We start from the raw sequence: 27,792 nt of genomic DNA, 5'->3' as shown, positions 1-27,792 counted from the left end.
CAAAAAGAATCTATAATAATTATTAATACGTATCATAGATTTAATTTAATTAGAGAAAGAGTGGCGTTTAGAAATATTATTGAATAATGGGGAACATTAAATAATCGGCTATAATTGAAACGATATGTAAATGTTCTAATAAATTAATTTCGAAAGTAATGTTATCTTATAATTAAATTATCCATTACGTTAGAAAAATTTGAGTAATTCGAAAAATGAAAAAATATCTAAAAGAAGGCAATTTAATGCAGTAAACGCTTTTCAACATGCTGGTTTCCAACGCAATTTTTTATAACATAACATAATTTGCGGTTGGCAGCACCTCTGTTTTACTCGTTTGCACAATTACGCTGTTAATTAGCATAGAGTATTACGTTTGTTCTGCAAATTAGCATAGAGTTGATGCTTTTACAAATTTTCTTCTTCGTCGTCGTTTCTAACATTGCAGTTATGCATGCCTTTGAACTTTGAATTGTACAACTTGGTAGAGTAATTAAATGAGGGACTAAAATTATCGATAAATGTCTTCATCATAAAATCGATAAAAAATATCGTTTGCTCTTGCTCATATGCAATTGTCCTATGAAAATAATAATAAGAAAGAATAACAAAAATCGAAACACTACAGATAATTCATTTATTTATTTAAGCAAAACTACTCCGGGTAATAATATTATTAATCATCACAAAGGAAGAAACTAATCGTTTAGCAGAATTTATTTATATTTACATATACAATTATTGTTTTTCTTTTTCTATAGCGTCTTCATCAAAATATCCAAATTAGAATGAATTTATCTAAAGTCAGCAATGAAAAGAAACTCCAATTGTGCAAGATATATTTTAGAACTGGTTTTGCCCTGCTTCCCTTCGTATGGGCTGTAAACTTTTGCTGGTTCTTTAAAGAAGCTTTTAAGACCCCATCGTCTCCGTCATATCCAGAACAACAGCAAATTAAAAATTACGTGATATACTCTGCACTCGGCACGCTTGTATGGATATTGATTTTAACGGCTTGGATTATTATTTTCCAAACAAAACGTGCCGATTGGGGAGCGGTCGCTGATTATATGAGTTTCATAATACCATTAGGGAAGCCTTAATAAAATATAAAACATTATTCAATCTTGACATTCCGAATGTGAAAAATACATATGTCAAAAATAATAAAATTATTTTTAATTTAAACGTAAAGAAGGCTTCACTCTGCTTTACCCGGTTGCTTTTATTCTTTGTTTGCTCTTTCAAATGAAACTGCAGAATCAATCAATCTATTTACCATTCATCCGGTTCCTTCCAACAACAACGTAAGAAACAAGATAGGGAAGAAAAACAAAAAACATCAAGTTTTTTACAAAGGTGTCTATATGAAGAGATCTTCACATAACCTGCTGCTTGCAATTTTATTGTTAAAAGAGCGGGGTCACAGAAAGTATATTAATTTTATTTTCTTTTATCCTCTAAGAGGATGGTTGATTAATCAAGTTTCACGTCATTTTGTTATTTTTTAGACGATAAAACAGAAATAGAGGATGATTACGACGTGAACTCGACGATCCAGATTGTCCACGTCCTCCACGGCCACTGCGCCGATCTTCTACCAGAGGTATACGACGTCCATTCAAGTCGGTGTCATCCATCTTTTCAATAGCTGTCTTTCATATTAGACAATGGAGCAAATTCCACCACACTCGGCATCACGATAATCTTCGGATAATCGGCGGATAATCTTCAAATTCCTATAAAATGTGAAATGACAATAATATGCATTCTATAAAACACACCCTTAAAGGATAAAAAAAAAGCGCAAAATGTCGAAAGTGTCTTATCACAAATCCATATCCATTTTTAATTAAAATATCGCGAGCCATATCCTTGGAGCGGATAGAAAAAAAAGAGCCTGGAAATGCATTTTAAAAAAGCGAACAAACATTTCGGCTTTTACGAATGGAATCTTTAAGTCGGAGATTCCTAAAAGATTAATTATCACCTTATGGACCTTATGGATTTATAAGAAAATCGCTTATTATTATTATTATTAGCTTAGCTAACAGAAATAACTTCAAACAATCAAGCACCAGTTATCTAAGGCTATCGACTTTATTGAAACTCTACTGCATTTACCGTCCTAGTGTTTGCAGCGAGGAGTCTGCTAACGGATTTTTTTTATCATTTTGAAATGGTACCCTCGCTGCAGCTCCCTCCAAATGAACGCACGCGGAACAATAAATTAAATACTTGAACTAGCCGAAGATATTGGCCTTGAGGTTAGGGCCTTTGTGTGCGATAGAGGTGGCGCTAGTTTGCAGATGGCAAAAAAATTTGGAAAGGGTGTTTTTAAGAGAAAACGACGGGATGGCAACATGTATGAAATTCGACTCCTTTCCGACTATCCTCAGATCGCAAAAACATTTGCCTCTAAAATTTACAAAAACACATTATTTACACAGCTCAACACGAAAAACTGAATCTCAAAATTGGTGCAGACACGCTATGCCAAATCCCGGTTTTGGAAATTACGAGTACCAATCCCAGTTCACAACGCACCGTTTGGCAGATACCAATCATTTAACTTTTTCCGGCCTGCTGTGGTATCGTATATCCAAGGTGCAATTAATGCTAAAGTGATACTCGTTGACACCTCCAAGGCAAATCAAGTGTGCGAGTTGATCAGGAATGTAACGAAATTCCTCGAAGTTTTCCACCAGGTGCGAATAAGCGCACAGAACTGGCCGGAAAGGCGAAATAAAGAGGTGGACGCGTATTTGCAAGATGTTTACAGGTTGGACCCAATTTCCATGGAAACCCGGCGGACCATAAACAATTTCATTGCAGTCATGGAGGAGCTGTTGTCAACTTACCCTGGCGAAACCTTGAAGCAATACAGGGTAAGCCAAGATCCGCTGGAAAAGGTTTTCTCCAACTTGTCAGTTGGATTTAGGAAAAAAACCAGATCGTCTATGGAAATTATGGAGTTACTGGAAAAATTGAGGGATTTCATCGTGGCAAAACGATCCCGCGGCTTTACGTCCGACGATGAGTAAGCCGACAATTTTCGATAAGGCCTTACAGAATCCCAGTCAAGTGGCGTTATTGTCAGAAGCCACTTGTGCGGCATGTATAATCTTGAAAACCGATATACTACCATCAATGTTGGTAGGTCTCTCCGATCCAGATCCTGAGGTAGCGGAAAACACTTTGGATGGTTTACGACAAGTTATGTCTATTAAATCAAGAGTGGTTTTGCCATATTTAGTACCGCAATTGACAGCTCCTCCCGTAAATACTAAAGTCCTTTCCATACTAGTATCTGTAGCCGTGGAGGTACTGAGCAAATATTTGTCTAAAATCCTTTGCGCTTTATTGCAAGCCCTTGCTGAAGCTCAAGGAACGCTCAATGAATCGCAGGAACTAGAATATTGCCAAACAGTGATATTGTCTGTAAGTGACGAAGTTGGAATACGTACTGTTATGGATACTTTGATGACTTACGCTAAATCTGATAATCTCATTACGCGCAAATCATCAGCTAGCTTATTATCCGCCTTCTGTATGCATACCCCTGGCGATTATTCTCAATATGTTCTTCAATTGCTGCGCTGTTTGCTACGGTTAATGGCTGAACAAGACAGAGATATACTGCAGAGATCATGGGACGCATTAAACGCTGTTGTCAAGGGTCTTGATTCTGCCCAACAGATCGCCCATGTATCGGACGTACGACAAGCAGTGCGTTTTGCAGCTAGTGATTCAAAAGAAGCGGAATTACCGGGATTCTGCTTACCAAAAGGTATTACGCCGTTATTGCCTGTATTCCGTGAAGCCATTCTAAACGGCTTGCCATAAGAAAAAGAAAATGCTGCTCAGAGCTTGGGAGAAATAATTGCTTTGACGAGTGCACAATCCCTACAACCACCAGTTGTGCATGTAACTGGTCCGCTTATACGGATATTAAGAGATCGTTTTAATGCTGGCGTAAAAGCGGCTGTGCTCGAAACACTGGCCATGCTATTGCACAAAGTTGGAGTTATGTTAAAACAATTTTTGCCACAGCTCCAAACCACTTTCTTAAAGGCACTACACGATCAGAATCGCACCATAAGAATGAAAGCAGGGCACGCGCTTTCAGAATTGGTAATTATTCACACACGCGCCGATCCCATTTTCAACGAAATACACAACAGCGTTAAAAGCAGCGACGATTCGGTCATACGTGAGATAATGTTACAAGCTTTGCGGAGTGTAATTAGTCCAGCAGGTGATAAAATGACGGGACCGCTAAAAAAGCAAATCTACGTCACCTTGATAGGAATGCTGGGTCATTCAGAAGATGTTACACGTAGTGCCATGGGTGGATGTATATTCGATTTACAAAGACACATCTATAATGAAATACAGTGGCCTATTCATTATTACATAGAGAAATGCTTTAAAGACATATAGTATGAAGGCTAACGAAGGCTATTGACCACCAGCAATGTCCACAAACCTGCTACAACAAACTCAGTGATTTATCCAAAGAGCAAACACGTAGAACAACACCCAATTTCTCTGTCAATACATTCATATAGGACATGTATTGAGATGCACTTCATTACTGCCAGTAAATACCAATATGCGGGATTGTATTTTTCTACAGGCTAGCGCATTGTTGGATATTTTTTTGGTTTCTTTCTTTTCTTTTCGGTTTGTTTGAGGTGTTTGAGTTGCCATAATTATTTCTGCGGCGCCTTAACCGCTCGATTTTGTGGCGTAAATCTGTTGTGTCCAATTGCATCGGCGCCCCTCGTTTCTTGCTTAGGAGCACTATTGAAATACCTTTCCACTGATCAGGTTGATGATGTACTGCGTCATCATGTCCTAATCGATGACAATGACGACTCTTCCCTCAAACACGGTCGGACTGTGGTAATTTTTGTGGCGCTCAAAGAAAGTGCAACAACTATATTAAATACTGCGCATTATGATAGCATTTTAAAAGTTTTGATTACCAACATATCATTGGATAAAGTTCAGATCGCTGGCAATGGAATAAGAGGGGCCACTTATCTCATTGAATATTGGATGATAAATAAACTACTTCCAGCACAACCGATTGTCACCGCTTTTACTAGAGCTATGAACCATAATAGTAAGGACATAAAGCAATTGGTAGCGAAGAGTTGCAATCATATGGCCAAGACGTTGGAGGCTAGTCAAATCTCACCTGAAATCATGAGGTATTTAATTCCGATGCTTGTGAATGGTACTAAGGAAAAGAACGGTTATGTTAAATCAAACGCAGAAATTGCATTAATCTCGATGTTAAGCCTACGTGATGATGAAACAACGTACAGCAAGGTTTGCGACATTCTAGATGCTGGAGCACGCGATTCGCTCAACGAAGTAGTCAGTAAAGTCTTACGCAAAGCAGCCATTCAGCCGGCAAGCAAAGATGAAGAATTTGACGGCACATTGCTTATTGAGTTTACATACATGACATATGCATTTCAAATTAGCATTCAAAAATTAATTACATACAAAATAAACATGAATAAAATATACTCCGTAGAATTTATTTATTTATTTATGTATTTATTTATTTATTTATTTATTTATTTATTTTTTTTTTTTTATTTACTTATGCAGCCATGAAGCGCTTGGACAAAATTGTTCAGTATAAATGGCAAATAAACCGGCTTGCGACAAAAATAAACCTTCTTGCGACAAAATTGTTCAGTATAAATGGAAAATAAAACGGCTTGCGACAAAAATAAACCTTCTTGCGACAAAATTATGGAATAATTCTTCATGCAATAGCGATACTGGCTGGCTATTATCGCTTTTCTCTTTGTACCATTTCTCTTACCGATGAAGTCGTAGGTGCCACAGTTTTATAAACCCTTCAAGATTATTTAATTACTCTTGACCATATATGAGGCCATACCAGAATGACGCTTCATCTCGTTTTTAGATCTGGGAGTAAAAGTTGAACACACTTGGCATAGTTTGGAGTTAAATTGTGACCTCGATGTTCTTCTTGTTGTGCAATGGCTAAATTGCAAATCGCACTTTCAGTGATATTTGACAATAAACATAGTTTTAAAGCCTATTTCCTTTATACGCTTGTTAATTACTTGAAAGTTGGCGCAGAACACCGTGGCAGTTGGATGAAACTAATATAGGACTTATAAAATCGTTTGTTTATACCAGAGTTCTTATTGGGATAAAGCAGTTAGCAAAGCAAAGTTTGCAAAAATCTTCAAGGACCTCAATGTTTTCGTAGAATTTTTTTTAAATAACGTTTTACTTCCATTTTTTGTATGTAATTAATGGATTGCTACCTCAAAATTTGAACCTTCTTTTCTTTTCCTCTTGGGTTAAAAGATTGCTGAAAGTAACTGAGGAGAGAGAAATTTATATCACTATAATCAAGGCGAACTGTTGTTGCAGAAGCATATATATTTTTCCGCTTCATCGTATTTGTCACGACAATTTTTCAGCTTCATCGTATTTGTCAGGGTAATTTATTGAAAGCAACTTTGTGCTCTCTCCATTCTCAACATGCCTTTTTAAAACCCTTGTGGAGGAGAAAACTAGTTAACGGCTTTTAACGAAAAATGAAAGCCATGTCACAATTGCACAAAATATTTTAGAATAATTGCGAAAAAAGTTATAAAAATTGAAAATATCAAAAGAAATTTAAAAAGAAGTTTTACAAAAATGATATTAAAAATTATCATAGAGTTTAACAAATTGAATTGTTGAAGCGAGAGAAAAAATTACACTTGAGTACATTGATAATAATTTTATGGAAAATATTTTTAAAAGGAAACCCATCTGATATTCATATAGTTTTTCTGGAAATATCGTTGGGCCACACGAGGCTCTAAAAATGGAAAATGAAGAATCCTTTGAGATTACGGTATAAAAATAAAATTCAATTCAGTTCTCGATATAATATCGTATCGTATCATTAATTTGAGAAAGCTGGCAACTATTTCATCGTATATTAGATGGCATGACTATTTATTGTCGTATCCCTTTTATTCTATTATTGACAATTAAATTGAAAATTGTTTTTGTTTTTATTAGTAGTGTGCGTAAAGTCATATAAATTGTTTTAAAAAAAAGAGGAAAAGTGTTGAAAGAAAGGAAAATTAAATAAATAAAATGAGCAAAATAAAAAACAAAAAAAAAACTCTGGATCATGGATACCAAATAAACTTTTGTGGAAAAGTGCTAATTTACATAATTTTTCCTTTAAGTGAATGTATAGAAGGCGGTAGCTCTTCCACTTGTAATTTTTTTTTTTTTTAAGTTATTATCGTATGTATTCTTGAAGAAAGGGTATATATAGCGAATTTGCGACATTTATGTTTGGTTTGCTTGATTGGCTAAGAAAAGATAATAGTGGTCAGACGAGTTATCCTGTGTAAAAAGATTAATATTAAAATATATATTTAAAAATAGTGATAATTGAGAAGAGAGACATGGAGCATGATTTGGAATCATCACAGGATACTGAAATGCCTTCAAAAGAAAAGTCGGCTAGAGAAGCGTTACAAACTTATTTGACGCGAGCAAAACTGAATCCGGCCAAAGCTGAAAACGAAAAACGACGTCGAAAGGATACCATTCGTAAAGTAAATCATTGTGATAAATATCATTTAATAGGTTCGATTATTATATTGCCTAGAAATGCTAAATAAATTCTATGCCGAATGAGTTTCCTTCTTTGTTGCTTTGTTATATGTCTGTGAATGTGTACGATTGACTATTGATGAATGCGGGTGGGTTCGTGTGTACAAATAGTTTGTGCTTAATTAATTTGCACATGTGCGTTAAAAATGTTTGTGAAAGAACAAATATTTCCCTGAAATGTCTTTCATGTTTCTCGGCTAAATGGAAATTCTTTCAAAAATTAGATGTTACACTGTTTTGCGAGCGCAAAATATTGATATAAATAATAAATATTTGAAAATCTGAAAACCCCAGGGGTAATTTCAACAATTACGTACTACAGATCTGGAGCGAAATAGTCGCTCAAAGATATTAGGTAACAAGAACAAGCAGCTTTGAGACAATTCGTACTTTCTTGTACTGTTGGAGTTTGGATATTATAAAGAATAGTCGCAAAAGTAGCATCCAATTGTTTTAGAGGTAGCATAATTCTATTGCAGCGTACGCGCTTTATATAGCGTCGTTTTGCTTTCCGAACGATTTAATTAATTCTTACTTTCGCCATCAAGTATAGTAAAGACATTTTTATTTTTTATTTACAGATTTCTATGATTTACAAAAAATGTGAATCAACGCGAAGCTTGGAAGACCGTCAACTCTTGGAGAAACATCCGGATATTGTGAAGCAGGTGAAGAAGCGTAAAGAACGTGTTGAAATCTACAAAGAGAGAATTGTAGAAAAAGAAGACGATCTCCACGTAATTGAAGCCAAAGTTGGAGAATTAGCCAGTATTATATTGCAAGCTAAACATTTAATTTGCTACACGGGAGCAGGCATAAGTACTTCAGCGTTAATACCCGACTATAGAGGCAGCAAAGGTATCTGGACGTTATTGTCTAAAGGAGAAGATATTGGTGAGCACGATTTATCAGCAGCTAATCCTACATTCACACATATGGCTTTGTATGAATTGCATAAGAAAGGCATTTTGCGCTATGTCGTCTCACAAAATTGTGACGGTTTGCATTTGCGATCAGGTCTCCCGCGTAGCTCACTTTCCGAAATTCACGGAAATATGTATATTGAGGTATGTAAGACATGCAAACCAATATCGGTCTATTGGCGTTTATTTGACACAACCGAAATGACGGCGCGTTATTGCCATAAGACGAAAAGATTGTGCCATCATTGTTCGGAACCACTTTACGATACTATAGTGCACTTCGGAGAAAGAGGCAATTTAAAGTGGCCTTTGAATTGGGCTGGTGCATGTCAGCACGCAGAGAAGGCTGACGTCATTTTGTGTCTAGGTTCGAGTCTTAAGGTTCTCAAGAAATATACATGGCTCTGGCAAATGGACAAACCGGCTCGTAATCGAGCAAAAATTTGCATAGTAAATTTGCAATGGACGCCCAAGGATAACCTCGCCAGTATTAAAATTAACGGCAAATGTGACCAAGTCTTGGAAATGCTTATGAGAATTTTAAATATCCCGGTGCCCGTCTACAAAAAAGAGAAGGATCCTATATTTATTCATGCCACTTTACTAATGCCAGAAGAGCTGCATACTTTAAGTCAGCCACTGCTCAAACAAAGTGAAATCGATCACGCAGACGAAGTTGATAAGATCTCAAGTAGCTACAGTTGCACAAATGACTCTGAGAAAAGTTGTTCTACTTCAGACAGCGAATATCGAGCAATGATCAGTAGAGGGCCTCGCATACGAACACCCCTAAAACAAATGAGCGGTACTCGCATTAAAACAAATTTAGATTTAAAAAACAAAGTTAAATTTGTTTCGCAAATAAATTCTGAGGACGAATCCTCTACATCGGCGACAGCGGACGACGTCCATATACAGAAGCTGGCGGAAGTGGATAAGAAAACCTTTTTTGATGACAAAATTAAACTTGAACCCCAAAATTTAAACGCTATAAAAATTGAGTCCGCAACATCTATGGAATCAGGTCTAAGTACTCAATGTCCGTCAGATTTGAGAACGTTAGAGGCGAAAGTCAACAAGGAGGATTCATCGCTCAGCTGTTGGCAGCAACGGAAGAAGGAAATAAAGATCGAATTGAATAAAGAATCATTAGTCAAATTGCCTTTAAAATTGGAACGGAATGAAAATGTCTTGGTGGAAATCGCTGAATTGCATCGAAGCGAGCAATTACTTATCAGACAAGCTACAGAGTTAACTAAAAATGCTGAAGAATTTCTTAAAAGATTAGAAAATGAAATGAGTTCAAACTTGCAACAAGGTAAATCAGAAAACCAGCCCCCCAATGGTTTTGTGAAAACTCCTACGAATGGTTTTAAATTGACTGCTGGCTCCATTGATAATGTAAAAAACGAGCTCATCAATCATTCATCCGTTAAAAACGTAATTGTACCGGTGGCGCCCAACACAGAACCTGCTGTTTTCAACGGCTACAAAGTAGATCCTGGCGTTCAAGCTCTGAGCAGTCAAAATGCTTTTAATGAAACAGAAACTAGTGAACCACCGCCTTTGACACCTTTGGTTAAACAATTGCAGAATTCGCCTAACAAGATCACCTCTCCGCCATTGGATACATTGGACGAAGAAACATTATCTGCCGATGAAGGATCAGCAGATGGAGATTCAACGAATGAGTGTGCATCGGAACAAGTTATTGTAGCACAAATGGATATCTTAAAAAATTTTGCTTTAACCTGCCCGAAAAGAGTCGCAAACGGTAGTCGCATCGATGCCCAGCAACGATATCATTTATTACGCAGCAAATTGCCTTCTTGGTGCGATGCAAAGTATGCTTATTCCGGTCTGCATAGCATAGTATTTCCGCCACCTGCCGATATCAATATTTGGAATTCACAAATTGTGCCTATCTTTGCTATGAACCGTTCGGCTGCATCTTGTGAATTTTGTTTCGATCACTATGCCGAATCCGAATGTCAATTTTACAGGAAATTCGACTTACACGATCGTAAACATAAGAAGCGTACGCGTAAAGGACGTTTTGTTGTTTGTGAATGCTGCCCATTAAGCGAGAATGAAGAGGATGACGATTACGACGAGAATATATCGTTAGCTCATATAGCTGCCGCTGAAATGGCCAAACGTCGCAATCACATTAACAGCAGTTTTCCACGCAAATTGGCACGGACCCAAGCCGGCTGGTATGGTAAGGGCTACAAAAAATATCGCCGTAGAAAATAGTTGAGATGAAATCGTAGCTATTAATTATTAAGTTAAGTACACTTTTTAACTTTCTTTTTATGATGAGATTTCAGGAGATCAGTGCCCCCCGCCGCGATGCAATGCATACATATGCTCAAAATGTAATATATATATATTTTATTTGTATTAATGGTAAAAAGTTTTTTAAATTGCTTTCAGAAAAGCTTTTTTCAGTTTACGTGGTATGACGGACGGGAAGAGTTTTTAAATCGTTGTCTTCAATTCAATTCAAAACTCAAACTTAAAGCAGCTATACAATGTTTCCAATGCTTAACTCAGTTAGAACAATTTTTATTATTCGATAAACGTTGCATGGAGCTCTTTATGCTTATTATTCCACACTTCGTAAGTTTGAAAGATTTAAATAAGCTTTTGCCAATTTCGAATAACTAGTCGATGATGATACGTTGTCGTTCCTCCTTGGAAGGGTGCACAATTAAGGGATTTTTCATTTTGTTAGTTTGTAATAATCATAAATCATAATCATAGTTAGTTTATCACAAAGCAGAACTTTGGAAGAGAAGTTCCACGAATTTCACGACGTTTATGTTAACGAAAGTCTTAACGCGGCCGTACAATTCAAAAGAAAGTAAATTCCTCAACTTTTCAATCTTTCTTGATTGCAACGATACAGACTTTTTTGTCATTTTTATTAGAGCATACTTGCGAAACATTAAATATCTGTTCTAAACTTTCTCAAAGACCTCAAGGGCCTTGGCGTTAAATATCTACGACGCGACAAACTCTGTACGTTACCTCAGTTAATTGTTTTCATTTTTATCCTTTTACTCAACAATTTAAGGTAAAATTAAGTTATGGACTCTTAGACGGATGGTATTCTTTGCAATAGGCTAGCCTAGCGACGAGTCCAAATGGTCTTGGATAAAATCAAGAATTCCGATTCTAATAAAAGTGTTTGGGAATAATATAAATTGGCCGACTACGATGAAGTTTTGAACGTACCACACACCACACACCAACTCCGCGGAGCGAGGGTATTGGAAAAAAACCAGTCCTTTAATGTAGACAAAGATTGCACGAATGATTACGAAAGTAAAGTACGATGTGTATGAAGGTATGGATGATAGTAGAACTAACCTTTTAGCCAGATATAGCACAATCGCAGTCGCTAAGAAAACGGGGTTCATAACTAAACAACACTTCGGCATAAGTGATGCTTATGTAAGCTTCGTTCAAGTTTACTCTTGAGTTCCTTAAGAAAACATAAAAAAGAATGCCTATTAACTCGGTAACACTACCGTGAACCGAAAATTTTACACCATAGTTGGGGTGACTGATCATATTTGATTGATAACCTTGTAGAAATGGAGTGAGTTCCGATATGAGGTAAAATGCTTAAAGCTGCGGAAGGAATCGCTTTACATGGTCGGAGATGTGAGTCTCTCTGCGGACTAACATAAACATAGCGTACAATTGGCAATTGCGAGTTAGTCCAGCGAAAATATGAAACTAATTTATATATAATCGATTGAGATATATATTGCTTCTGAAAGGCGATTGTCATAGCAGGGCTGATAAATTGGTACAGTATGAATCTTATATTGGAAATGGAAGACCTTATCCTATTCTCTCACATGTTAATGCACACAAACTGTGAGACCAAAGCGAATTTATGACTTTGGTCCTCTTAATAATAAAATAAGACGACTACATATACGCCATGCATGCATTTCGGCATCTCAACCATTCACACCAGCATTAATCTTGTTTTTGATAAGCTCAACGCATCCTCGCAAGTCACAATCGTTAGGAGTCCTATTGGGGAGGGAGGAAGCACAGTAGTCGATTTCACCGCATCAATCATTTTATATTTAGTTAATTTGCTTTGCCGTAACATTAAGCATGTGCAGCATTCAGGTTGATAGCAGCCGCGGGAAGATGTTCATTTAAAGAAAATGCAAAACAGTCCGAGGATTTGATCCGACCAGTCCTAATGTTCCTAAAATATTCATTCATAATTTTACCGTGCAGTGCAACTAAGTTCCGTACGTGATGATAAATCATTTTTCAAATCAGTCGCGACACTATCTTCATGATGGACGAATAGATCAAATTTCAATGATAGATGATCATCAATTTTGGAACTTAGGTAGGATCTTAGATTCCGTAGTTGAAGCAAGATTATCAGGGCGTGGACGATTCGTTGCAAAATTACTCTTATAAATATAAGAAAGGACCGATAAGGACGCCTGTTCATCCACTCTAGCCGTACCATTGTCGCCAAACCATACAAATACATACGCCGTGAACTCACGACAAACAAAGGTCGTAAGGGATGCATGCATAGCCACCAGTATTATTTTCACAGACGGCACACTTACAAGTTTTCTTGCCCGGCGACGGAAACATAAAATATAAATAAATGGTGCGGTGCACTCAACAGAGTAAAGTAGTGGCACAGTGAGATTTTCTTGAAAGTTCCTGGGCAATCCCTACGACGACTTATTGTACTCCATCAAACTTCCAGTTAACCAAGGATTAAGGATTTTTGCGATGTGATAACATTTTTCAGTCGTCCGTTCGCTGAGATTTTCATATTTTTCAGCTGAGAGAGCTGTGCTCCGTAAATTGGAATTGCAAAATTTGAACAAAAAGGCAATTGCTATGTAAAGACTATGGTCCATTAAAATACGCAACGATCAAGTACATATGTATCCAAGTTGATTAACATTTACTCCACTGCACTGTGGCCCCCACTATTCAAGTAGACTGTAACATGCATAACAAGCAAATTATCGCCGCTTTTCAGGTAGGATTACAGATAAAAATACGTTTATGGCGTAAGACCTGTACCGTGTATATGCATATGTATATACCATCATCCAGGAAATACAGGCAGGCAGGATGATAAAACTTACTAGTCTACTCTGCGATGGCTCGATTTGAGAGAAGGAAATGCTATATTTCCGAATGATCTCTTAGGTTTTGTATATTTATTCCCAATAGTACAAATGCGCATTCCGAGCGCAACAGATAAACCCTTACATTCCTCAATTACTCGAATGGTCGTAGGTATGCCGAAAATTGAAAGAACGGGAAAATACCCGCATGTAAGAAACAAGTTGTATTCGGCGGGGGCCGAATCTCCCACACCCAACGCTATGCTTTTCGTATTCTACTCTCCAAGTTCTTTTATTTGATACCCATATCGCTAGTATTATTAAGAAAAGAGTGATCCCGGTGTCTACCATTTTTAGGCAGATAATAGATCTTCGCTTAAGGAGTGTACGAAACCGTTTTGAACATTCGATCTTGATTGCCTTATGATAAGCAAAAGAGTAACGAAAACAAAATTTAATAACTTGTAACTTTGCGGGGGCATGCGGATGTTTTCCATTTTTGCACGCAAGAAGTAGAGTGCTTTGCAAAGTGCACGTGAAAAATTTCACCCCTCTAACTTGTACAATCTTCGAGTAGTGGGCAGAAATCCAAAAATTTTTGTTAACAAAAAAAGGAGTTGTGTTCACTTTACGTTCCACTGCACTTCCGATCCGACTGATTTGGTCCATTTCCAATACCAGCGTGCGCGCAGAGCCCTCCAATGTTCCTACAAAATTTGAAGTCGATATATTCATTTTTGCGACTATGAGAGTGCCAACAGCACGCACCACACAGACATCGACAGACATGGCTAAATAAACTCTGAATTTCACGCTAAGAATATATGGACTTTAAAGGGTCTCAAAAATTTCCTTTTGCTTGTTACACACATTATGGGAAACTTTCATCTTACAGTGATGGGTATAAAAAGACTTCTCTACTTCTCGACTTTAATAAAAAGTCAACTGGATTTTTTTTCTCAAATCCTTCTTATTAATCGTTCTTTGTTGAGCCGACTGCCGAATGCTTTAAAGTAAACAATCAATTTTTCACAAACCGGAACGGGTCAATTGAATCCATGTTGCGGGAGAAGTTCAGTTGCCGTCCCCATTGTACCCATCATTTTTCCAAATAAAGGCCGGAAGTAAAGACACTAGAGTGATCTACAACATTTCATCCCGACTTCCAAGTTTTTCCCATATGAATGAGGACGCGAGTTGGAATCCTTACAGTTACAGGCAAAAAAATGTTCACTTTTTTTTATGATTTCTTTTTTTGAAGAAATTGATTTATACCTTCCCTTCCATCGGCAATTGTATTCATGTAAAAAGGATTTTATAAAATTAAAAATAAAAATATCTTAATATTTAAGATTTCTTATATGATCTTAGAAAGTATTATATATATACATAATATATATTTATATTTATTCAGATTATTAATTTTAAACTTTAAATCGTTGGGGCATTATCCTGAAAATATGTCTGATATATTGTAAAAGTTCTTTTTAAGCTAATTAAAATCTGTAGAACTTTAAGAGAAACCGACTCCTCTTAAGAACTGTATAAAATAAAAAAAATAGTTTTGTAATAAAATTGATCCAAAATTTGTTTCATTCGCAATTGCAAACAGATTGCATTTCACCTCACCGCCAAATTATCTTAGCATAATCAAATGTTTGGGGAATATATATTTTCTGTTGATTTTAAGATGAATGACACTATTCCTATTTTCAACTTTGCCGACTGTGCTTACAAACCTCTATAGGAGTTGACAAATCGTTATGGTTTTGCTTATATACGTATAAGTAAAACAAATAGAAACAACGCATATGGAATGAAGGCAATTAATTTACTTACTGTTCGTGACTTGAGACAATTAGTTTATAGTCATTTCTTTCTATCGTTAATTTTCTAATTTAAATTAATAAAACTTTTCGTATAACTTCTTTTTTCATTCAAACGAAGTCATTATTAAACTTGTAAAGATTTCTTCATTTTATTTTATAGAAATTAATTTAAAAAATAAAAATAAAATAATTGGAAACATAATTAAGCACATTTTGTGTATACAATTTTTTTTAACGTGTTTACGTGCCGAGCACATGTTCAACTTTTAAGGAATAACTTAATAAGATAAATGGCAGATAAAATAAAAATTAATACATTTTGGAATAAAAAAATAAATAAAAAATTGAAGTTGGTAAAAAGATGTTTATAAATTAAAAAATCACATAAAACAAAATTAAAGAAGAATACATAATAATGAAAAGTTTCAAAAGCGCTCGTAAAGCCCATAAAGAGGACGGAGAGAAGCAGACAATGTTTGGAAATAAATAAAAAAAATATATATTTCTCCGGAACGCAAATGTTAATAAAAGCATTACAAAAAAGAAAAAAAAAAAAACTACATCACTAACGAAAAAAAAAAAAACATTTAAATTTAAAATATTCCTACTTATGAGTAACTTTTGAAGAGTACTTTTTTTGTGTTAATGATAAAGGTTGTGAAAAACTTCTACCCCACGACAATATTTTTCTTATGTTTATTAATTTCTTTTCACTTATTATTAATGGCCACAATGATGACATAGTACGTGATAGATATCACATGTTCTTCCTTTAAGCCATATATATAAATGTGTTGATGTCATCATCGTCACGTCGCATATATTTGTGCTCGATGAGCCATTCGAGCTGCTCCTTTATCATTTTCTTTGAAGGTAAGAACATATTCTTCAAAATATCGATCAATTCAGCCTGAAAATGAAAGGGGTATGAGGTTGAGCCCCCCATTGAAATTATTTATAAATTTTTCGTAAAATCTTAAACACTTACCTGCAATGTAGCGTTGTTTATTCGTTTACGCATTTTCATTATTTTAATAATGGCTTCCTGCACACGCAGTATGCGCAACTGTACGATAGATTGATTGTCTTCCTGTATAGAGCGTTCGGTACTTAGCTGCAAACGGCCAATAAGATTTAACTGAAAAAAAAAAACAAAGAAATTTACGACTAATAGGAGAGATTTGTTGAATTTAGATATCAATACTTTTCCGCGTCGCTGTGATTTCCCATTTTTGACTACAGCAAATTCTTGATTAACTTGAAATAAAGTATTTTCCGTAAAGTCTTTAGGTGTAGGGCAATTGGGCTCCATGGAAAGTATTTGCTTCTTCAATTTGGGAAAAGCCACCAAAGACCATAGAGTACGTCTTAGTTCGGGATCTAAAAAAGAATTTAAAAATTTCTATAAATGAGCAGTAAAAAAATTGAAAAAGTCTACCACCCGTATATGGTTTTTGACAACCTTTCGTGTTTTTTTTTTTTTTTTCTTATATATTTAATTTAACCGCGATGCCTTTACTTGCCTGGCAATTCTGTAGCTAAACGTAAATTTTCATAAGATATCTTGTCGTGAGGTCTTTGATTCCAAGCGAAGAGCACAGCCATTTGAAAAGTGGTTACATCGAGATCATAACGTCCAAAATTATTAACAAATGTTATGGTGCCATTGCTCATGTGATGATACCATTGCAGTTTGCGACCGGAATGCTTTTTTTTATAAAATTCTTCTACATCGGGTATATAGTCTTCTAATTCAAGCGGTAAGCTAACCGATACGCGTTCCGAGCACCTTGCCCACGCACCAGCATTTAAAATTTTAATATTAATGGCATCATGACGACCAGTCGAATTGCGGAATTGTGTATTTAAATCTTCGCTAACCTAAAAAATACAAATAAGCGAAACAAGTGAAATATATAGTACAAATGGGATTGATAAAATTATTCGCGGCTTACTTTAATATCCTGAAACATTCGTGCCAAACGATTAACATAATCCGCAGGCATACCTACTTCTCTCAACCACTCGACAATGTCTTCCTCCTTCTCGCTGTCGGCACTAGTACCCAAAATTAGTCTAATAAACAAATATTTTAATAAAGAAATTGTATTCAATTGTAAATTCAATCACCTTCTAGTTAAATGCACCTTATGATAACGCATAAAAACATCCTTATTATTAACATATTTCAATACCAATAAGACATCACGTAAACGTCCATCTATCTGTTCACTGGTCAAGCGTTTACTTAACGGTGTTCGTCGCAATAACATGTCACAATAATTGGCTAACAGCTCAGGGCATTTGCTTTCGGGAGCTGTGTACTTAACGCCCCTATTCTGTATACCAGTAGGCAATTCCAATTTAAAGACACTTGTGTCGTTGACAACTGTCTTAAATGCCTTGTCGCGTGCCGTTAGAAAACGTGGATCATCGCTGAAGGCATTTTTAACTAAAGCGCTGAATTTCTTAAACAACTCTAATAAACGTTCCACATATTTTTCCGAGTCTTGCGTTATAATTTCAGAGGCCGACAGCATGTCAGCTAAACCTGCGGAAACAATATGATTTTCCAAATCCCTTAGCATGGGTTCAACACCGTTGGGTACCCGATCCAATAGACGGAACATTAAATTTAAGCGATCTGTTTCGTACTCTTTGATCAATGGAGCACACTCGGCAATAATAGTATTCATGTGATCGCCCACCAATACTTTGACACATGTTTGAGCCAAAACACCGTAACTACTGTAATTATATAATAGTTGTATTATTATTATAAACCATCTATTAGAAATTTTTATTCATTTAAATTTGCAATGGAAAACTTTGTTTCTTTATATAACATCTTAAAAGCAAATCTGTAAATAATATTTAATGCAAGTAAAATATACAGCAGTCTTACCTAGGCTCTAGGTAACGTTTTGCTCTTGTCTCTTCTTCGCGTAGTTTAGCATCAGCGTATTTCATGAAAGCCAACACACCATTAATTTGCTGTTGTTCGGCAGCATTTAATCGATAAAAAGCTGCCGTCGCATCTAAATAAGCTGCTTCAAAATTTTCACGATATATTTGCAATTTATCGTCTGGATTGGAACAAAGATTTACATATGATTCACGTACACCAATTACCAACTGGGCATCGTAAGCATCACCATTCCGTTCAGCATGAACAATTCTCATGGCAGATTCTTGTAAACGATCTTTAATATCCTTGAATATGTTTTCGTTCCACGAGTCCAGCATGAGTTTACGTACAATACTGTCTTCGGTGGGATTTTTCTTATTGGAAGACGACAAAGACGCGGAGGCAGAGGTTGACGTACTAGCCCCCGCTGCTGAGGAAGATGAAGCCGCTGCGGCTGAGGAACTAGATGCTGATGTGGAGGCCGAGGAAGTCGCCGAACTGGATGACGGAACTTTGGATTGAAATGAATGTTCTAACTGACGAAATGGTAAAGGCAGGTAATTGGATTGAGTAAAAAATTTACGCCACTCCACTATATAGGTCATTAGTAATGCTTGCTCTCCTCTTTGAGATTGAACCTTGCGTTGTGCATTTACGATAAACTCTACAATGTCTGTACGCAAACAATCGTATATCTTGGCAGCACCTTTCTCATCCCATAAGCACACTAAATGCACCCCGTAAAACAAATCTTGCCATTCCACTTGGGATACGGTTTCCTGCTTTAATAATTTTAAAACAATTATGCGCGCCGCCGGCCAGATATCCTCAAAGGATCTTTGCCCTTTGCCCTGTTTGACGAGAACAAAAGCGCAAAAGCGTTTATAATAGACGAATTTTTTTTTTTTCACTTTCAAATTACCTTCAACATGGCTATTGTTCCTTTTTTTGCGCTTGGATGATAGCCTAGAGCAGGAATCCAATTTTTTTCATTTAATCTCACGGTTTACGCTTTATTGAGTTCTAATTAAATTGGGGAACTTGCAAGAAAAACGAAAACAACTTCTTTATCGCCTTTTTGCTATATACCTTTTGTTTTCTTATATTTCGTCTATGTACCTGTCGTTTGAATTCTAAGTTTTTACGTTTATGCTTTTTATTGTCATTGATTATAAATTTTAGTTATTTTCATTGATTTTTTATTGCATAAAATTATAACAAAATAAAAGTTAATGCAGAACTTGCAAAAATTCTTACTACGACAACAGGGTTGCCACTATCACCCATTTAGTTTCCCCATCGTGACAATTTTTCATACCTTTAAGTCTAAATTAGTTAAAAACGTATTGTATTAAAAAACGTTTTTTTTTTTAAATTAATAACAACAACGATGTTAATGGTTCGTTATGGACTTTGATAAATGCATAGGCGTTCTCACCTTATATCTTAACATAAACATAGCAAAAAAACGAATGCCGCCTTACAATTTGTTAATTTTGATTATCTTGAAGAAAAAACGAAAAAAAGAGGAGTTGAAAAATATCATTACATATTGATATAAATACGTACGACTTCTATTTAATTTCCTCACAGTAAAAACAAGTAACAATTTAAGAATTGTGTTAAGACACTTCATAAACCATTAGATTGATTTGTAAATATTGGCAACACTAATTGTATTGGTAAGTGAGAGATTTCTTTATTTTGATATCTTTGTGATTAATTTTCTGTAAAAATCATCATTCAGTTCTTCCGTCTTCATTGTTTTTATATTGTTTTCCCGTTTAGAGAAATAGTTTACAAAAAGGACTAGTGAAGCTATTTAATAAACTTATCGCCAGACAATACACATAGTTTCGTATATATTTTTTGATGTCAACCCAGCGGAATTCTTAGATGGGGGAAATGCCAACATCGTCGCTTGTATTGCCAGTTATTTTGAGACCTATATTCGCACAGGTCAGTCGTGGAAAAACAATTTCATGCAAATATACAATTTTATATATTCATTTTTGATTAGTTGGAACGACGCGATGTAGGCGCTGCTCAGTCACTACGTTCGGCTATACTTAAGACAGAGCAAAACAATCCTGGATTTTGTTATGATCTTATAATGGCGATCATACGTCGTGCTGAACTTAATGTGAATATAAATGAGGCTGTTTTACGCTTGCAAGGCAATATAACTGACTCAGATCGTAAGTTCGCTCGACTTGCTTGAAACAGCATTTTATTATGTTAATTTTGTGCACAACTATTATAGTGAATGAATATCGTTTGACGCGTACCGAAGAACCATTCCAGGAACTCAATCGTAAATCGGTGGCACTAAAAGTTATTCTAAGTCGTATACCTGATGAAATTACAGATCGTAAAACATTTTTGGAAACTATTAAGTGTGTATATTGAATTTTTAGTTTTGATATCCTGGTAATATTTAATTAATTTTGATTTAAAGGGAAATCGCCAGTGCTATTAAAAAACTCTTGGATGTTGTCAATGAAATTGGTAACTTTATACCAGGAGTGACAGGCAAACAAGCTGTTGAACAGCGTAAAAAAGAGTTTGTAAAATATTCAAAGAAATTCAGTACAACATTAAAGGAATACTTTAAAGAGGGGCAGTAAGTAATTTACAAATCAATAATAAAATTATGTTTTGATTTCATTTCATTGATTGCTTTTACTTTTTTACCTCTTGCAGATCGAATGCAGTATTTTTAAGTGCACTTTATTTAATACGGCAAACTAATCAAATTATGTTAACGGTGAAAAGTAAATGCGAGTAGAAAATTGTAGTTCTCCCCTCGTATATTATTCTTGAACACAAATCTTTTTTTGACAATTAGTAGCATTTTTCGTTATTTTGAGTGTGTTGAGAAAACAATAAATGAAATTAACTATACTGAAAAGCAAGTTTAACTGGAATCTAATACAAAAGAGAAATTAACAAAATATGTGTAATAACTGAAACAAAACAATAAAAAATTTTAAATAGTGATACAAATAGAATCTTGTGGTTAGAGAAAAATATTCTACAAATATTTTAGAATGAAGTAAATACATGAACATTTTAATATATTCCCTTTGCCCATGTCATCAAAGTGATAGAGAAAAAGCTGAAAACCATAAATATAGATAAAAATTGAATTACTTTTATTTTTATACTTTATGGAGCATGAATTCAACATTTAAAGAGACTCAAAATCTTGAATGCGTCTAAACTAACACATATATACGTATACGTATACGTATATATAAAAAAAATTTTTTTTGTTATGTTCCATTTTTCTATCCATTATCGTTTGTTCTTTTTTTTTCAATTTTTAGCACTTGAAACAAATTTAATGAAAATTTTTAAACACTTGTATTTTATGTTCGAAAGAAATAAATTCAAATATGTAGTGAATGACAAATAAATGTATTTATCCAAGAAAAAGACAAAAATCATGGACATTTTTATAATTTGTATCTTGTAAAGGTGAACGGTAAACGTTTTGTTTACCCTTGAGAACGGTAAATACGAAAAAATATTGGTTTATATACTTAGAGATCAACAACCATGCTTCCTAGTAAGAGATATACTATCAAGAGCATTCGGATTTTTCATATTTAATTACATATACATTGATATTGATATTGGAGGCAGGAAAGAACAGACAGTTCCGAAAATTTAATGGCTATGGTCACTGGGAGTCACATAACCTTAAAAAAACTGTAGTGCTAATTCTAATAATTAAAATCCTGGGATTCCCTGACGAATCTTATAACAAGAAACTATTGATAATTAAAAACTCTTCCAAAATACACAGCGGCAACAGTGTTTCTTATTTTCTGGCACAACTAATGCAAAACACTAATAACCTCTGTAGAAATATTTGGATTTTTTTTGTATTAACCTCAGTTAATTTTTTGTTTTTTTTTTGAATTTAAAGAAATCATCTGTTTCTGAGACAGTGATATCAAGTTAGGTTACCATTTCAACCAAAATGTCTCTGAAAGTAAAATATATATGTTTCTTAATAAAATAAAGAAAAGCTAAGAACAATTCTCTTCACATCATTTTTATTTTGTTTTTGTTTATATTTGACACGCTTGCATGAAATTTTTTACTCAAAACACCTGTAGTATAATTCTCTGTTTAAATCAAATTTGTTTATTTTTTCCAAAAACCAAATAAAACGAAAATTTGAGAATTTCACATATACCAATTTATTCGTATCTATTTTACTTGGACAATTTTATTATTATTATTATTAATTTCGCCAGAGAAATAAATTCTAAGACTAAACTCTTAAAAGCACTAGCATCTAAGGCTATCGGCTTTTTATTAAAAACTCGACCGCACTTGAGATTCGACAATTGGACAATTTTAAACCGCTCTCATTCTCATCACAAGTTTTTTCTATTGGCTTATTTTTCCCTGCACCATATGTTTATCGCAGAGTTGCTTTTAATATGTTGTAAGTCCCTTACCATGGAAAAACACCTGTAGCATAAAAATTGAACTCTCAAAATTACCAGAAACAGGTGTGCAAATCTCTCAAAATTACCAGAAACCAATAAGGAACTTTCTCAAAAATAATTGTATTTTTGTATATATTTTGCGTGTTTCTTGTGTTTATAAAAAGTACCATATGTTCAGAATGGAGAGAAGACAGAGTTGTTTTTAATAAATGTAAAATTTATGATCTTAATGTGAAATGAATGAAAATGAATAAAAGCTGCGAGAGTTTCGATGAAAACGAAGAAAAGGTGCGAGTTTCGATGAAAATAAACAAAAGTTCATAAAAATTCCTCCCCACAACATTTTTATTTTGTTTATGTTTCTTTAGCACCTATTTCATCTGGCTGTATGGAATTTTTAATAAAAGTTACCAATAAAAAAACACAAAAAATATTAGAAAAATTAGGTGTTCTAAATTTTGGCATCACATTTTTGTGTATATTGACTTCAAATGCTCGTGTGTTTTCGATTTTTTCAGTCAACTCTTGATAGTTTTCAACTTGCCCAAATTTCCTGTCGATGTTTGCTTACTATTGCTTGCCTATGGAAAGAGATAAGTTACTACAATTGGAAAAATATGGTTTCATAATACTTTTTCAATTTGGTTTCATACAGTTTAGTAATTAATTTAGCATCGATATGGGATGATTGCTGTTCCAAAGGCAATTGCTGCATAAGTTCCTTTTCTCAAATAAAGAAACGTGATATCGGAAGAAAATGAGGAAAAGTTGACAAGAAAGCAATCATAACGTTAACCTTCCCAAGCCATAAGCATTTCATGTTGAACTAAGGTTTCCAAGGCCTCATAGTAGTAAACAGATTTATACAAAGCCTGATATTATTACGTAAAAGTTAATCCATCAGTTGAGTTGGTGTTCACTCTATTTATTTTACAATTATTTCACTCATTTCTTCATTCATTTATTTATTCGTCCATTCATTATGTTAATTTGAAAAAGAAAAGTAGTTCGAATGAAAACACAAATATATGAAAAATATTTCATCTTTCGGTGCAATAGTTGAAAAGTGGTAGTATATTAATGCTAATAATTGCTAGCAATTAGAGACACCATCGAGATTTCCAGAAAAACTGTACGAATCTCAGATGGGTCTCCTTGCCAAAAAATGGAATTTGTAAATAATAAATAAATGCACTTACCAGTCAATGTACTTATTTTCCTTCAAGTCATTTTATATCCTATCTATATTATCAATGTATTTTGTTTTATTTAACAATTTTAATGTACTAAATTTTAAATATATAGAACAAAACTGTGGGGGTGCGTCTTTCTATTTCTATTTTGCAATTTTTTTTCTAATTTTTTGTGATATATTTTGTTTAATTTAACAGTTTTTTTATTCGGAAAACTACGCTTTGCATTTGTCAAATTTCTTCGATTTCACAGAAAGCCGTTAGCTGCTTTTTTCCTTTACACCGTTTATAAAAAAAGTATCATGTGAATGGAGAACGGAGAGAGCACAGAGTTGCTTTCAATAAATCAGACAAACGGTGAAAAAAAAAATTCACCAAACTGTCAAATTTTGGAGCTTGTAATTATTTTACAACATCCAGCCGATAAGATATAAAGACCGCATGGATAAGTCTATTAGCTAGGAAATCAGGAGCAAGTCAACTCCTTTGATTCTGCGCTTGATATGTTGTGCCGGCTGAACAATTATTTGCTTATTTATTTAATTGAAGCTTTTTCTTTGTACATATCTATAATACAATTATTGTACTATATTGTTGTTATACGCTATTATTATATTATTCCAATGTTCTGTTATTTCATTCTTCTGTAAATTCTGTTATTCTTCTATCCCTTTATTTTGTTGTTTCATCAAGCATGTCGAAGTAAATGTTTGCTTATTCTGTCGGTTTTCATTTCCTTTAATATAAATTCTATTATTCGTTGCATTCATTTGAGTCGAACAAGTTGTATGGAAATAACATAACTAGCGACTTCGAATTTGGTGCCATATGAGGGTTATTAAATGAACGATCCGCCTGAGTGGCCGAGTAGACCAGAGTCTCGACTAGCAACTCAATGGTCGTGAGTTCAAATCTCACGTGCGGTAGAGTTTTTAATTAAGCCGAAAGCCTTAGATGCTAGTGCTTTAAGACTTTAGTCTTAGAATTTTTTCTAAAATTTTGTCTGGTTTATCGATGGAGGAGTCATCAGTTTTAACGTTACAGTAGACGCTAGCTGCATCAGTTTCCTTCGGTATAAAGTTAATGTCTGTCGAGTCGAGACGAATATTTACTGTATTGTCATCAGTGTCAATCTAAATTGAGTCGGGCTTGCAACTATTGACTCCACGATGATATGTTGACGGACCCTGGCATACGTAGGCTTCTCGTTATTCATTTCTTTTCTTTGCCTGGAAATCAATTTCAATGTTTTCCCCACCACTTTCATGATCTGAAGACATCTCTTCCTTCACATATTTCCTTATCAGCTCATTTCTTCCGCTAGAGGTTAGGCTGTAGGATACGGTACTGTTAAAATTCCGCCTTCAACAGATTGTCGAAGAATGCCTTTTTGTTAAGAAGTATCTATTTTGTAATAAGAGAGAGGACAAAGGCTTTATTTAAGTTTAGACTTGAATTTCCTACATTCTCCCAGATATTTTCTAGGAAATATTTTCTAAGATATTTTTGTAAGGAAAAAGCCCCTTTTGGCTTTTACTCCACAGGGAAATATGTCTCCTTGTTCATTCAACCAAATTCGACGTTAATGATATTTTGTTTATAATGGGTTTCGCTTCAGCCAGAAAATGAGAGACAATTCTAATACTTGTATTAAGAACTAGCAGCAATTAATCCATATTTCTTCGAACGAAGGCATCAATCCGGCTTTGGTATTCACTACAACGTACTTTTTCAAATTGGCATATGTAATGGCAATTCTCAATTGCCTGCTTAAAAAAAAAGGGCAATTTCCTTCGGAGAGAAGAGGAATATTTTCACATGTTTTCAGAATTATATTATATATCTTAATTCTGTACATTCTTTTTAAAATACGTTATCATCTTTGCGCCTTTTTTAACACATCTTAATTCTATTTATCGTTTTTAACATATTTTAACATCTCTGCATCATCCAAGCGTTAGCTTTACGTGTTGCCACTGTAATAAGTCTGAACTTTTAACGGTTTATTTTACTGAACTTTCAACAGATTTAACATTCAAACTATAATAAAAAAATGTCATAAGCAGATCATGTATTAATGTCAATTGAAGTATTTTTCCGTATATATACTGTAAAAGGTACATTATATATCATAACACCAAACGAATTTCAAGTGCGTGTTTTAAGGTATTTGGCAAAAAGAACTAATTGGAAATTAGAAAGTTTTGTTATCTATAATAAAAAAATATTAGGAGCCGGCTTAAATTATATGTGAGGTTAACGAGTATCAAGTGACAATTGTGCGACATTACCTTAAAATATAAACTTATTTTTAACCTGAAAATATTTTTCAAAAAAAGCAACCCTGCGATTTATTCATGTTACGGCAACATTTAAGAGTACAATTTCATGCTCTTACTATCTTTTTCTAAATGTAAGAAACGCCAAAAACCATGTTACCTTTAACGTTGGTAAAATAAAATCCTTGTAGCACACACAGTAAATATCGATTCGTCGTGAGTCGTGATTGTGATTACAAATAGAAGAACCAATTAAACGACCGAAGATGACCCACTTATTTTTTTTATAACACTAAACTAAGAAAAAGAAATTGTGCGCTGTTCGCGTTAAAAAAAAAAAAAAAAATTTTTAAAATACGTGAATTAATAAAAATATAAAAGAAAATATAAGAAATAATTAAAATAAAAAAGAAATGAATTTTATCACATAACACTATGACGGTGCCCATACCTTTATAAGTGTAGTAAGTGAAGAAGAAAAAAAAATGAAAAAAAAAAAAAATGAAGCAATGAAAACGAGGTGTACGATGTGAAAAGAGAGACAAGAAACGGACGTTAGGGGAAATTTTCACGCTTAGTATACTAAAATTGTTGAAAAATAAAAATCGAAAAAAGAAATTATGGAAAAATTTAAAAAGCTTAAAATAAAAGCAAAAAGCAAAAATATTTAAAAACAAAATATAGTAAAGATGTGAAAGCAACTTTTATAGAATTTGTAGTAGCTAGTAGAAAGAAAGAATAACTAAACTTGAAGTGAGATAAATTGTCAGTAAAAGTTTTGAATTTATAGGATTTAATGAAATGTGCATACAATGGACTCTGAAAGTGTCTTCCCTTCATTTTTTATATATATATTTACATATATATATATGTATGTATACATATATATGTGTATGTATATATATGAATATAAGTCAGAGTCAATCGAAGGAAGCATATCGTTCACTATTGTTTAACGAAGTGTATAAGAAGAACATTATTTCAAAAGATTATCATTTGCAATTACAAAATTTATAAAAAATGTCCACGTTCACACTTACACACATATATATTTCGCTACTTATATACCTATATACGCGCACACATCACATAATCTAAGCTGCCCCGATATCGTATAAAAATTGTGCGTTAAAGAGTTTCCTCAAGGCGAGATAACACAGAAGAAGAAAATAAAGAAACAATAGTTTTACTATAAATAACAAAGAATTGTCTTTAAAAGCGACAACAACAACAACAACAACAACAACAGAAAATTACAATAACTACTTCTATCTAAATAATTCTTAATTAAAAATTCTTCATTGTAATGTAAGTAGTTATTAATTAATTATTGCGACTGTTCTGTAATACACAAACATGCAAATATTTCGTTG

At 34.2% G+C, this 27,792-nt stretch overlaps 4 protein-coding genes across 7 annotated transcripts; 3 read left to right on the top strand and 1 right to left on the bottom strand.

Moving 5' to 3' along the window:
* Window positions 1-768: 768 nt before the first annotated feature.
* Window positions 769-1,603, top strand: LOC119639581 (gamma-secretase subunit pen-2). The gene is made up of 2 exons (XM_038037047.1): window positions 769-1,432; window positions 1,512-1,603. The coding sequence occupies exon 1, from the start codon at window positions 789-791 to the stop codon at window positions 1,101-1,103; it is 315 nt and encodes a 104-aa protein (XP_037892975.1). The 5' UTR covers window positions 769-788; the 3' UTR covers window positions 1,104-1,432; window positions 1,512-1,603.
* Window positions 1,604-7,128: 5,525 nt separating this feature from the next.
* LOC119639379 (NAD-dependent protein deacetylase Sirt7) lies at window positions 7,129-14,039 on the top strand. The gene is made up of 2 exons (XM_038036709.1): window positions 7,129-7,625; window positions 8,265-14,039. The coding sequence occupies exons 1-2, from the start codon at window positions 7,473-7,475 to the stop codon at window positions 10,860-10,862; spliced, it is 2,751 nt and encodes a 916-aa protein (XP_037892637.1). The 5' UTR covers window positions 7,129-7,472; the 3' UTR covers window positions 10,863-14,039.
* Window positions 14,040-15,937: 1,898 nt separating this feature from the next.
* On the bottom strand, window positions 15,938-19,756 carry LOC119639563 (cullin-5). 3 transcript variants are annotated; one of them, XM_038037010.1, is made up of 9 exons: window positions 19,601-19,756; window positions 19,404-19,546; window positions 18,479-19,332; window positions 17,704-18,321; window positions 17,529-17,649; window positions 17,097-17,454; window positions 16,778-16,953; window positions 16,562-16,711; window positions 16,346-16,483 (listed from the first exon to the last, which is right to left on the bottom strand). In XM_038037010.1, the coding sequence occupies exons 2-9, from the start codon at window positions 19,410-19,412 to the stop codon at window positions 16,346-16,348; spliced, it is 2,424 nt and encodes an 807-aa protein (XP_037892938.1). In that variant the 5' UTR covers window positions 19,413-19,546; window positions 19,601-19,756. The 3 variants fall into 3 exon arrangements, with proteins under 3 accessions (XP_037892937.1, XP_037892938.1, XP_037892939.1); XM_038037011.1 differs by having other exon boundaries at window positions 19,404-19,521; XM_038037009.1 differs by having other exon boundaries at window positions 15,938-16,483; window positions 19,404-19,756.
* Window positions 19,757-20,145: 389 nt separating this feature from the next.
* LOC119639401 (programmed cell death protein 10) lies at window positions 20,146-21,783 on the top strand. Of its 2 annotated transcripts, XM_038036742.1 has the most exons (6): window positions 20,146-20,163; window positions 20,270-20,440; window positions 20,502-20,679; window positions 20,745-20,877; window positions 20,940-21,104; window positions 21,185-21,783. In XM_038036742.1, exons 2-6 carry the CDS (start codon window positions 20,378-20,380, stop codon window positions 21,267-21,269), a joined length of 624 nt encoding a protein of 207 aa, XP_037892670.1. In that variant the 5' UTR covers window positions 20,146-20,163; window positions 20,270-20,377; the 3' UTR covers window positions 21,270-21,783. The 2 variants fall into 2 exon arrangements, with proteins under 2 accessions (XP_037892670.1, XP_037892669.1); XM_038036741.1 differs by lacking the exon at window positions 20,146-20,163 and having other exon boundaries at window positions 20,219-20,440.
* The last annotated feature ends 6,009 nt before the right edge of the window (window positions 21,784-27,792 follow it).

The sequence above is a fragment of the Glossina fuscipes genome, unplaced genomic scaffold (genome assembly GCF_014805625.2).
Source record: "Glossina fuscipes isolate IAEA_lab_2018 unplaced genomic scaffold, Yale_Gfus_2 112, whole genome shotgun sequence".
Taxonomy (NCBI): domain Eukaryota; kingdom Metazoa; phylum Arthropoda; class Insecta; order Diptera; family Glossinidae; genus Glossina; species Glossina fuscipes.
This window is presented reverse-complemented; position numbering and strand designations above follow the sequence as displayed.